We start from the raw sequence: 13,781 nt of genomic DNA, 5'->3' as shown, positions 1-13,781 counted from the left end.
CCCCTTGTTTAAGCTGTTTTGTCCGGAGCTCATTGTCTTCAAACAGCTCTGAGTTGCTCATAATGGAATTATCATTCTTTTTTTAAACACTTATATGATGACTGATTTTCGGTTTTATTACATACACACACAAACACGCTTTCCTTTTGCATTCATATCTTTTTGCGTTCATTCAGCATTCATATTGAGAACACAGTTACATTGTTATACAGTTGTCAATATTTAAGTAAGAAAGGTGATTATGTGCATATTATATTGAGTACAGCATTTGTTTAGATTTTATTGGATGCTCATACATTGATTGGGGTTTAATTTCTAAAAGTTTTATTTTACATTTCTACAGTAATATTTACTCTAAAGTTATTTTATAACATTTCTCAAGTACAGTACTCAAATGTTTTCTTTAGTCTTTCCTGCATGGCTTTGTTTCCACATTGAAAATGTACGTTTTTTGCTGCACTGTACAGGAGAACATCTATTTTTGGCCACTCCTGTTACGCACAGAAGCTTTAGGGTCCATGCACTTTATATACCCACGGCCCTATTCCAATTATCCACCGTTAGCCGCGATTTTACCCAAAAGCCGATGCGGAACGGTGTCCGATAACCGGCAATTTTTCTTACGGGTAAGAGGAGTGAATTCGTGGATAACCCCGTGGATGATAATGCCCCCAATAATAGTCTCCCATGTCACAAGAGACATTGTCGATGGGATCTCAGTCGCAGGCCTCCAGCCGATGCGTAGCAGGTCCTCCTGATCCTAAGGAAGGAAGGTCGTCGATGATCGGAGGCAGAGCTCTTGCGTGATCTGCCAACACATCAGCCCAGTCAATGTGCCCAAAGATCCGAAGCCTCCTGGATCTTGACTCTTTCAGATACCGGCTGATATGCTATTCGCCAACGTAGTTTGGCATTTGTAATGTGCCCGCTGAAGTAAATACAAAGTGTCCGTCGCAAACATCACTGGTCATTACATTACTCGACCACGTCGATGTGGCTTACAGAAACGCTGGGAGGATATACACAATGTAGAAGGCGGATCTTTGTTACTCTTATAATGCTGGTAATGCTGGAGACCCAGATGTTGCTTTTAAGTAGTTTCATGCACTCATGTGTGACTGAAATTCCGGTATGTTAGCCTCGCTGAAGATTTCACCACCTCAATATTGGTGTCCCCTACCTAAATTTAAGTTCAGTCAAGCTGCAGCTCATCAGTGGTATAAATTTCGTTTCCCTCCCCCCACCCCCAGTTTATCAATGGGATCTCACCTAGTGATAGAAAACTTTAAGGTTCAAAATTATTAAATAAAGAGTTGGATGAGAGCATGTTTTTAGCGCTTTTGAAAAACCGAATTTAACAATGAGAAGCAAAATACTGTAGTATTTTTATTTGCCTGAAGAAAGTTTTTAATAACCCGTGCGTATTACTGTACCTGCCACGATATGGATTACAACAAACCTGGACATTGACAAATAAAATGTAACAAAAAGCTGTAAAGTGAGCAAAGCAGCATCGCGAGAGGAACGCGCTCGGAATTACACTGACAGGCAGAAAACACCACGAGTTAGAGACAACATATTGACTGCTAAGCACAGTAATTGTGCCTGGGCCAGGACATGTCCACCGAAAAGTTTTTTTTGTTGGCCTGTGATCGAGACTGATAGAGCAGTGACAGCCAAAAAGAGGGAATGCGTGGCCCGAGAAGTTTTCTCACTGCAATGCGGAGATGGAATGATGTGAAATCGTCTCGTCCAGGATCTCCGGATCCACTGTTGCAATCTCGATACCAAGTGTGGAGGCCGTAGTCCAGGTGGCTCATGGTTGCCCGTAATGATTAACATTTAGTGAGGGGTTCAGTGAGTAACACTAGTCGCAGTGTACAGATTGGTAAGCGTTCACACTACTCGTTGCACCTTGTCACGCTCGCACGCACTGTATTGCAACTACTGTGTAGTAAAGTAACACATCGTACAATTATTATGCGCACGCACACACACAACACACAATAATTGGTGGTGTGTGTACAGTACTTGGATCATCAATCTAAAGTTCGATTTTGCTGGCATCAGATTTATAACATACATTTAAGGTAAACAATTGATAATTGGGGCAGATCCTCAATTTTTGCTCTCGCTATTGCTGGCGGGTTGCCCTCCACTAGAAGACGCTCTAGAGAGCCACTCTGGAGGGTTTTTTTGGCCTCTTATTCCATACTGGACGGGCCGTCCATAAATGACGTCACGCACCTAGAGGGGGGGGGGTCAGACATTTGTGACGATGTGTGACGAGGGGGGGGGGGGTGAGAAATGTGACGTCACATCAAAATGCGCAGCTTTAAATAAATATATAATTGTTATAACAAGACTAATTGTTATCACAACACTCCTACAACATCAGAGTGTAGCGCCACATTAAATACGCACTACAATGACAATAGTTTAAAGCGATTTGAAGCATGTTTTATTTTCAAAATGGAAATATGGTTTTGGGGCGGGGGGGGGGCAGAGCTTTGTGACGTCATATTTGAGGGGGGGGGGGTCTGACTGTTTGTGACGCCGTGTGACGAGGAGGGGGAGGGGGGCAAAAATCGTCCAAAATCGCGTGACGTCATTTATGGACGGCCCCACAGACATCTCGGAACAGGTGTGAGTACTATAACCCACTTTTATCTCACCTCACGTTACCTGTCGATCGATTGTACAGTCTCCTGCCGGGTGGATTTAAGAATCTTGCCCACTGCTGCAACCACTGGTGACTTCTGGATTGCATCTATCTTTCGGCAGCGTTGTGTGTTATCCCCTCATGTGGGATTTGTTTTTACAGGATACTCCAGTTTCCTCTGACATGCCACAAACACTCACATGGATTCGGCTCCAATGCAAGACCTTCCTGAAAAGGTGTCTTGTGACTCGGCGAGGCTTTGTTCGCTCAAGTAAATGTTTGGCTATGTTGATGATTTCTTAGAACCTATACTTGTGCTCTGCCCAGGCAGAGACAGCAAACAGTGTGGCACTTTGGGCTGGAGAAAGGTCGGCAACTTCGCCACGATCCTGTGTCATCGCAGGAAAAGTTAAATGAAGAGAGAGGGGAATTCTGCACGAGTTAAAAACGCCTCGCATGCAAGCACACACACCTCAACACAGGAGCAAAACTCGCCAAAAACTGTTCGTGGAAAGAACTGGTCCTACCTGTTGAGCCATTGACATTCCTCAAAAAGAATGAATGCTTTTGCAAGACTAAAACCACTCAACTATCACCTCCACATAAACAGTACAGTATATCGGCCACTGTTCACTAAATCTTTGTTTTAAATTGGGCCATGAAGCTTGCCAAATTGATCTTCGGAGAAAAATTAAATTCCGGATGTGATTTGGAAATAAAGATATGATCAAGTCATCATGAAAGCACTCTCAAACTCATCAAATTGTCGAAGCTACCCAGACTGGAGCCTTGTGAGTTAGACTGTAAATGTTGTGGATCCACTCTTCAACACACCGGTGGGCTAAAGTAGTGAACTATTTGTCTTTTGTCAACGTGACACTTTTTTGCTGATTGGCCGTGTCGAGGGGTGGAGGGTTACGACACATTTATAAATAACGCGATCTAAACCAAAAACCTTGATTATGAATAATATTGGTCGCGAAAGCCTACGTGTTAAACTGAGTAGACGTGTGACCACCAGGACTTTTCAGGCACAACAATACATTATTTGTATTGTAGGAGTGGGGCTTTGAGGTGGCTTGAGTTTCAAACCGTCATATGTGTGGCATTTATTCAGGTTCTGCGCTTTCCTCGCACACGACACCAACACACACGTGTGTATGTTGAATTTCTTTCGCACCGTGAATGAAATAACCAAAAACATTTCAACGCAGTACTGGCCTGAAAAAAGTCTGAGACTCGGTACAAAAGTTTCCTTGGTATTTTGTATGCGTGGTGTGCTCACACATTCTCAATGGTGATGTGGTGACGTGGTTGAATTTGTGCTTGAGAGTACTTGCAGAATAATACAGCACAGTGTCGTGGTCTCGTTTCGTTTTAGCTCCACCATCATCAGCCTGACAAAGGAGGTGCTTTTTTTTTAGATATCCAATCCTCTTAACTTCATCGTGGTATTTATCAGCTTTAGAAGTTGCCAGGAGTCTGAATGTTGAGATGCACAGCAGGACATTTTATCTTGAAAGGGAGTACTCGTCTTGCCTCAAATCCTGTCTAGGCAACAGAAAACTCCGGGTTTTTAAAAAAAAAAAAACATTCACTTTACACTCACTATAGCGTTTGACTTAGTGACGCGGTGAATTAAAAATACAAACATATCAAGTACATAATCGTTTAGCCTCTACTTTATTTTGGAGGGATGTGCTCCGTCAGGAAACCCCTGAGAGTGCCCGGTGGTGACCTCTGCCGTCAAATGGAGACGCTGGAAGAAAGCTGCGACACGAATCGGAGCATTGCAATGCGTCCCACGCGGGATTGGTCTCGGTAGCCGCCGTATGTGATGATACGGCTTACAAAAGACCGCAAAGAATAGTGACTGTGATGCCAAGTTTTAGGTTTATGAGCCATACACAATGAAGGATTTGGAGGAAATTGAAAATGTTTCATTTGCAACAAAGCGCAGACAGAAAGGGCTACAATAGAACTCCTCCAAACTATACAAGAGGGCAATTCCACTGATTTGGTAATAAGCTGTAACATTCAACACAGCTGCTGTATAGCTGGCGGCTAAACACTGTCAAAGGAGACATTTAAAAGGTAGAGTTTAATGTATTTTCAAGTGCTGCGAAAGCAAATTCCTTTGACTTTTAAAGAGCGTCTGGGAGAGTCCTCACTATGGATTTGTAAGGATACACCCCATAGTGATTTGATGATTGGTACAATCATTTGATTAGCGAATCGGTTTGTTTTGTCAAATAACATAGGCGTTTGCACCAGTTTACTACAACTTCACTATGAGTGGCATGATGTGACGTGAAGAATACATTTGTACATCTCACAGAGCAATGTGCCACGTGCATGGGAGAAAGGCACGTGGAATACATTTTCAGCAAGACTTACAAAAAATATACATACTTCGAGTGACAATTTTATTCTAAGCACATTCAGGAGCACGTATTCACATAAGGCTCTGCTATTAGATTCTTAGCCGCACGACAAACCAAATATATCACTTTTAAAATGATCAGGGATAGAATTTAGCCAATTCAAACGAAAACTAAAAAAAATCGAATGTGATGTATGTTTATTTGTGTATGGTCACTGCTGACCGGGCTGACACCATCAACTTGCTACTCTTGATATGCCGCTTTTCACCACAGGTCGCTTCCCCCTTCAAAATCAGGATCTCAGCAGTGCATGCTCGGCTCTCTGAGCCCTGAGCCACGTGGCCAGCTATTTTTTACAATGTTATTTGTCTTGTTTCTTATCTTTGCTGCCCCATTTTCCACGTTTTTGTCCTCGCTTTGAGCCCAGACGTGTAACCTTTGACGTTGAAAATGCATCTACATATATACTTTATAAGGATTTGAAGTTTTCGTGACTGCAGGGATCCATACTCTTTGGTTCTTTCGGTAAAGTCACGTAAGAACCAAAGAGTATGGATCCCTGCAGTCACGAAAACTTCAAATCCTATACTCTATAAGGTTTATATAAAATGTAAGCGCTTTACCTCTTCATTATGTCAATGTAGAAAATAAAACCGGTAACATGTACCTTTAGGAAAAAACAATTTGCGATTAAAAAATGTCCATTATACACCAGATTGTCGTCTGAGAACCACACATATTGGTGGTGCTTGCGTAGAGATTTACCCAAGACCTGGAGCATTGGGGCAACTTGTACACACAATCAGATATGGGCATGCATATACAACTACTCCTTACTGACAATTATTAGTTAAGAAAATTGAATAGAAACGCCTTCATAAGCTATGTTTAAAAAATGTGGATCTCTGCAAGTTGCGTAAATTACACCCACATATTTATCCTCAAGTTTCAGTATAGATGCCAGAGGCTCTAATAGCGAAACTAAAGCAATTTCATGATGATCCTTAAGTGCAGGAGGAGAAACGTCAAAGGGTGCACCACATAGCCTCCTTTTTGATGTTTATGAATGCAAAATCGTACACTTAATGCACTGCAGTAGTTGGCACTGCTGCGGGTGATAAGAGCATTACTTAACGCTTCTGTTTGTCCATTACAGGTGGATTACCACTTTGAGTACACAGAGTGCGACAACACAAACTCGCGATGGAGGGTGGCTATACCCAACATACCCGGCAGCTGCATAGGATTTCCAGAACCCACGCAAGGAAAAGAATGCTGTGAGCAAGCATCACGCTCGCACTCATTATGCATAGTGAAACGACGGGTGTGCAAGTGGTGGCAATACACATCCGTGTGAGGTTGGCGGAAGCGTACATAAAGACAGAGTTGCTGAGATCATACCGGGAGAGTAGTGGCGTAGTGATGTGTGCACTGCACGATAAGCAGTTTAATTGCTCATCAATCTGTTTTCGGGTTGTACCGCGTGCTGTTCGTCATGATGTCCAACGTTTCACTCCAAAGTGCTGTGAGCTATTTCAGGAACTCGGCAACTGAAGTAACTCCCAGCACGTGGATTAAAACGTCGGACATCATGCCGGCCATCACGCAAAGCGAAAACCCATCGGAGAGTTGTACAGCACGCCCCCGTGATAACCCACGCAGAGGAGCGTTTACATTTTTAAAATTATTATTGCTCCACCGGTGCAGCATTTATCCGTCTTCATGCCACCATAATGTTGATTTCTGACACCCAATGACGCTTCCTGGACTAGCTTTCTCATGTGGGTCGGGAGAGTTCCTGAACATCCCCACGGAGACCTGCATCAAGTGTACACCTGGGACCTACTCCCTCGGCTCTGGGGTTCGCTTTGACGAGTGGGATGTCCTCCCCACTGGGTTCTTGGCTGCATCCAGCAGCCAGAGCGTAAACCTCCAATCGGATGTCAACAGCTGCAACCAGTGAGTCGTCACGTCGATGTGTTCATTCTCTCATGTTGAACCGAGTACAATGTGTAACCAATGCAGTATAGTACAGCTACTTTATGCTGGCGAGAGAAAGGCAAAGGAGCAGCAATCTGATACAAGCGATCCCAAGGGGTGTGGCTTATATCCATATTCTACTTAATTGAATTAAAGGCAATGCAATTTATGGCACAGTTATACATTTTTAAATGATGTAGAGACAGAATCCATGTAATAATGAAAGTGTTTATTTAACATCTTTAAAAGTCAAAAACTGTTTGGTCACTCAGTGTACATTATACATATAATATTTTCAAGCAGCTGATATAGACAAAGTTAAATTTACGATCTAAGAGAACAAATGTAAGGGAAAGTGCTGTTTATTTCCAGACACTGATTATATATTTAATTTTGCTCTTTCATTTATATACATACCTGAGCATTTAATATATCATCTTTTTAAACTCCTTACATCTTTGTAGAATCACAATCATATTTTTCTAAAGTTATCATCTAACAGCAGGTTTAAATTGATGTTTAACTTTATTTTTAGGTCACTTTGGACTCCAAAGGATCAGTATATTGAGTCAAACAGAGATGACTGCTCTGCGTCACTCATCTACCGAGTGAATCTCAAGACGGAGGGAACAATTGCGTTCGAGTACCAATACACCGACTCCAACATGTTCTTTGAATTCTTTGTAAGCTTAGTCTGCTCTTGCGTATGGCAATGTGTTCTGCAGCTACATCTAAATGCTGAGGATCTGCTAGCCATGGCAAAGAGGGCTTCAGGAGAGCGAGAGAGATCGTGTAGTTTTCCTATTCCTCCTCCGTAGAAGGAATGCAGATGACTGGTTTTCTATATGATCCATAGTGGGGTTGCATGGCCACAATTTCACTGTGGTATGTCTTTAATGCAAGGTTATATAAGGTTACATAAATGCCAGGCAATAGGACCACAGTTCATAATAATTTGTGATGGTATTTTTTTTCTTCAAATATTTTCAAACATATTCTTGTAAAACATGCGTTCTCAAAATGGAATGCTTTATTTTCATATTAACCAGACAATGTGCCTGGCTCACAAGGGAGATTTAAACTCACAAGTGAGATGAAACATTATTTCAGACGTTGTCATTGAACAATGCAGGAAACAAATACTGATGCGGTGTTTTAATGTATTGTTGACTGCAATACCCTTACTACTTAAAATGCATTCATTTTTACATGACTATGCATACAATTTTAATACAAGTGCAGGAATCTTAAAACTTGTTTAACTACTAGTATAAATTGTTGAAATTGTTTTGATATGGAAAGTGACTGTGATGGAACTGGTGGGCTGATTATTCTGTTACATTTCATAGTTGCATCCGTAATAATATTAATGATTAACCAGGAAAGCCTCACTTGAGTCTAAAGACTCGTATTCATGAGGGCTCTGCATTGGGATGTTGCTATTGCAATTATTTGAATGTTTGGCATATGACGCTGAGCACTGCCATCTCCTAGCCACAACATGTAACCCCATGGCTTACAACACCTGCCAAGAACTGGTGGTCACCCATCCAAGTTAACAACCAGATCCAACGCTGCTTAGCTTACAAGAGCTGATGAGCTGAGATGCATTGAATGTGACTTGGTCATAAGATGGCATGGTGAAAACAGATAAGCCAGGTCAAAGTAGTTAGCTGATTGTGATTGTACGTTGCATTTTGTTGTACATTGGTTGGGATTGCCCTTAATGCTTTGGCCATTTAATGTTCATTTAATGAAATGTCAATGTCCTCTTCAGGTACAAAATGATCAGTGTCAAATGACAGACTTCAAAGGCAATGTTAAATACATGCCAATATCTGAAACTGGCAAGTGGGTCTCACACGAAGTAAGTATTGTTTTTTCTTCATTCCTAGTCATGATTCTTAGTTATTCATGCATTAACTTATACTGCAGTAGAACTACATTCGTATAAGAACACGTTATTGGATATTTTTTTCTTAATTATGTTTGGTACAATCTGATTGGCTCTGGGACACAGCCAATTCGTTTATAAAATCCTTTTTTTGTAATGTGGTTAGGGGTGAAAATCTGCGTCGATTCATTGATTTAAAATCGATTCTTAAGGTTTACAATGCAGAAATACACATCGTAAATAGTGCGTGTAATGTCTTTTGTGTGTTTCTTTAATGTAAATGATATCATAATGATATGCTAATGTTACAACAAGACAAATGGAGCCTACAACCCCTGTATGAACAATATATAATATAAACATACAACAATACAAAAAAAGACGTTGAAAACAAAATAATCAGTTAATTGATTGCTCGCTTGAATTGCGAAAATAAAAATATATATATACTTCTGAGAATGGGCGGTGGGGGGGGATATTGGGGAGAATGAATTTATTTACTTCTCTCATTCCAATTAGAATGCATTCGAGGTTTTTTTGTTTGTAACCAATTTGTCAATGGTGGAAGATGGGTTATACGTGAATAGAGTTACGGTTGAGAGTAATGCGAGTGTGGGTTAGAGACAACTTCTTTTCCACCGTACGTAGCTAACCGTGATAATCAGAGCTGCGATATTGGTACCTTGGCTTGAATCTGGAAAAGGAATAATCTAGGATTGTATTAAATGTAATTGGTGAATATCATCTCCCCACATACATGCACTTCTTGACTGCAGGCTTAGCCACATGCACTGCACTTCTTAGTGTTCAAATATAATGCCAAGGTTATAATGTATACTGTTTATGTACCCTTTGATACTTTAAATATTACGTGTGTATCCATTACCTCCCTTTGAAAATAAAGCCAAGCATTGATATGCAATAATGTACACGTTTTAATACAAATGTAGTGTGGGAGGTAGAGCAATCATTCTGTGGTTAACACGCTGAGCAATGAGCCCGACGACATGACTTTGATTCTCCACCACAGCCCGTATCAGTGGCGAGTGATATCTGAATGATCCTGTTCTCTCCCCCAACACCCCCTGCACTGAGCTGCATGGTGAAGTATGGTAAAACAACCTCCATGCCCAACAACACGTGGATAAACGTTCATCCAGCAGTGGATTGGCAAAGGGCAGTAGATTACTATTCAATGCAATTAATGTCATTGGCCTTGTCTTTATGCTGAATGTTCATGGATAGTTTACAATGGGGAAAAAAACTACTTCCTTGTGGTTACACTGTATACAGCACAAGGCCATCATAGAGGACGAATGTTTTTAATACAATTGCAGAGTGTGTGCTAATGACATTGCAGAGTATCTGTGTGTTTAATGGCATTGCAGTGTGTGTGTGTGTTTATACACGATAGAGAAAAAATAAAGGTCACCTTGGGCAGTTCCTGTGTCCATTGGCGCTGACAGGGCCCACTGATACAACGTTTGCGCTTGTTACAGAGGTTTGCTGTTCCAGCAGCAGCTGCCTGGTTAATACTGCAGGTGTATTAACAAGTAAATGTTCTCCGTCTGCTTCTCAGTGGGCATTAAGGATCCCGTTGATATTCGAAAACGAGCGGGAAATGTATGCTGGCATCGCATCCCAAAAATTTGAGCAAGTACAGTACTTGCACATTACTTGATTTGGAAAAGCCACATAGGAACATCTCACCCCCTTCTGGCAGATTGATGCCAACTTCAAAGCCCAGTGCTGTTTTCACCTTGTCCCGCAGAGGGACAGCTGCCACCAGGTTTTACCCCATTTGGCTCGACTGCCACAGGGCACCTTCAGATGCACTGCATGGGAATCGCGGTATAAATATCGCGTGATGATCTTCAAGCGTTGATGACAATTACATTCTTCTATAATGAGGGGCTAGTGTACCTCATTTTCTGCCCTGGATAGTTTCCTTTCTTAATTGCTGTTGTTTGTTGTCCCCCCCCCTGTTCTGTGCGACTTTTTTGAGATGTCGTTTCATTTGAATGCTATGTAAACACAAGGTGTACTGTGTTCTATATCTTCAACATATCTGTGGGATGGGAATTCCCAATCCGGAGCTCGGGGTTTCCCAAACTCCATTCCCCACACCCCACCTCGATCCGCCTTTTCACGTTAATCAATCATCCCCATTCAAGTACAAATTAAGTTGTTGCATGCTGCACACACCTGATTCTTGGCGAACACCCCCCCCCCCCCCCCCCCACGTGATGGAGACGAATTACCGCACGCAATTTAAAATAGAACATAGAAGATTAAACACTTGGAAAGGGAGACTATGGTGGGGTGCCAGGAGTGGAATTTGAGAAACCATGATGTAATTACCACACACCACCATTGTCCATGTTGACATGGTTGTCAAATGCCTCAATGTGTAACAGATTCATTTCCTTTGGACTAGTCGGTGGTCTTCTTCTTCCTCCACGCGTTTGTCCCACTAATGTGGGGTGTTCCGCTCTCCTTGCCAACCTTCCCCACGCTGCCATGTCCTGCCCCATCTCTCTCTCTGCTCCTCGGGCCACCGTGTCCGGTCGCACCACATCGCCCCCCCCCACCCTCCACCTCTTCTTCTGCCTTCCTCTTGATCTCTTTCCTTCCACTCGCATCACTTGCACATTCTGACCCACGCAGTTTTCCTGGACTGGTCTGTGGTAATAACTGGAATTCTGGGAAATGCTTCGATGGTGAATTATTTGGTGATGCTGCATTTGCAGTGCTGTAAAAGCACAAACAAAAGCACATCAGGTATATGACAAACCTTAATAATTGGCTGTGTCGGGGTGGTGGCAGGTTTAACGACGCATTTAAATATATTTAGGCGACCTAACCCAAAAAAAACATGTGTCATGGATGATATTGCTCGCGAAAGCCTCCGTGTTAAACTGTGTCGATTCTACGTTGACCACAAGGGCAGAACAAAGTAATCGCGTCTTGACCCCTACTTGTGACAGTTCATCGAATGAGCGGTGGGGAGCGAATTGTCACGTGTGTCTTGTGTTTATCTTTTAATTGCACAGGTGAAACTGCCGAAAGGGAGCAATGTGCTGTACTGGAGGACAACGGGCATGGTCATGCACAAGGACAATGAAGATCCCAAGCCTGTGCGCATGCGCAGCATTCACATTACAGGTTTGCAGCAGCCCCAACGGCCGCACTCTCTCGTTTATTCAACGGCACGAATGGAACAACAATGACGATAATAAGTTCGGCTTGCGTTTCTCCACACAGTGTGTGCTCTCTCCTTCGAGAGAGAACCACTCGGTGGCGCGACAAACCACAGGCAAGCGGGAAAGGCGGTTGCCAGGCAGTGAGCTGCCACCAAATTCCTTCCCAAGCTCAGCAGTCCTCTATATGTTAAGGTGTTATTGCCCAATTAATGAGTACTTGTGGAAGATAAACGGAGCACCTGGAGAAAATCCACGGATCTAAGGGGTCAGCACTCTATCCGATTCAGATGGAACAAGTGGAGTCCACGTTATTGTTGTACTGAATCACCTGGTGAGCCAGGGTATGGCAACTCGATGCCCACAGGAAGGGCATTGCTGTAAAACTGCAATCCAGCACTTGTCTCTGCAGTGCTGGATTACAGGAGTATGTCATCACTGCCTGGCTAAACACTTGGTTTGTCTGCATGGAGTCAAGAATCACTGTCTGGATCACGTTGGATATTAATTAGTCTTTGACTTTATTCGTGTCCTGATATCGGAGCCCAAATCCCAATGCAAAATTTGGACATTACCTGGACAAATAAACCCCATTGAAAAACCAAAATCTTTTCCCATAAAGTTGGACTTGGTTAATCACTCTTCAAATAGGTAACGTCAGTGGACTTGTATGTATGTACGTAAGTATGTTCAACTTCTTTCTCACCGTACGAAGCCAATCGTGTGAATTGAAGGTGCGGGAAATCTCTTTATTGCCAACTGTGGTACAATAAAACCAGGATTTTATTTTTCATGGTAAGAAGAATGTCTCAAAATACTGGAAGAGGGGAGAACTACGTGTCAGTGCACTGTCTTAAGTGGTGTATTTTTGCACAACTGACACAAATTGTAAACTTTCAAAGTCCTGCGAAGCTAAATCAAGAAGAGGACATCCTGGGAAAATCAGGACAGCTGGCAACCCTCCGTGGGCTGTCATCCGTTGAACACTTTGTGTAATGTTTTTGCCACGGGCGTTACATCAATTAAAAGTGTGTACGACTGGTGTATGCTGCCTCCTTGTATTGCAGGAATTTCCTACACGTCTAAGTGTTTCCCATGTAAGGCGGGCACGTTTAGTCAGGACGAGGGGGCGAGCTCCTGCCAGCTCTGTCCCAAGAACACCTACGCAGCGAAAGGTTCATACATGTGCTCCTTTTGTGAGCATGACTACTACTCAGGTATGCCCTCATTTTGTAATTTTCTTTATCGTCATGCTTTTTTGGTTTCGTTTTTGGCTGCACTATATATCTACATTTATATTTATGCTGTGATTTTTCTGATTCAGTTTTTTTGGAAAACATCATCGAATGCCTCAATTGTTTAGTTTCTTTACAACCATGCTTTTTGTTTTTGGTTGGTTGGTCTTAAGATGTGGTCAATATTTTTCTTCATATACATTTATATGCCTTTATCGAATGATATGTTCGATTAAGCCACGTTCAAAACACAGGTACTCATGGAGGGGTGCCACCCAATTTTATAGTAAACCAGTTGAGAAGTTTAAAATGTAAATATCAAAAATCCAGCGTGTAACCAGGACCAAGAGATACTTAGCAGCGAATTCACTTAACATTGTTGCTTGGTATGCTTTATATAAAATGTGTTAATTGTCATGTATTGTT

General features: G+C 42.3%; 1 protein-coding gene across 1 annotated transcript in view; it reads left to right on the top strand.

Annotated features, from left to right (window-relative positions):
• LOC116942371 (endosome/lysosome-associated apoptosis and autophagy regulator family member 2-like) overlaps positions 1-13,781 on the top strand; it is a 43,988-nt gene that overhangs the window by 4,982 nt on the left and 25,225 nt on the right. The window contains exons 2-7 of the mRNA XM_032954181.2: positions 6,203-6,323; positions 6,819-7,005; positions 7,562-7,709; positions 8,804-8,893; positions 11,974-12,085; positions 13,188-13,337. Of these exons, the coding sequence (XP_032810072.2) occupies positions 6,203-6,323; positions 6,819-7,005; positions 7,562-7,709; positions 8,804-8,893; positions 11,974-12,085; positions 13,188-13,337 (808 nt within the window). The remainder of the gene's footprint in view (positions 1-6,202; positions 6,324-6,818; positions 7,006-7,561; positions 7,710-8,803; positions 8,894-11,973; positions 12,086-13,187; positions 13,338-13,781) is intronic.

Source organism: Petromyzon marinus, chromosome 14 (assembly GCF_048934315.1).
Source record: "Petromyzon marinus isolate PM22_M1 ecotype Great Lakes invasive population chromosome 14, UKy_Petmar_22M1.pri1.0, whole genome shotgun sequence".
Classification (NCBI taxonomy): Eukaryota; Metazoa; Chordata; class Hyperoartia; order Petromyzontiformes; family Petromyzontidae; genus Petromyzon; species Petromyzon marinus.
Note: the sequence above shows the minus strand (reverse complement) of the source record. Positions and strands in the feature narration are given on the sequence as shown.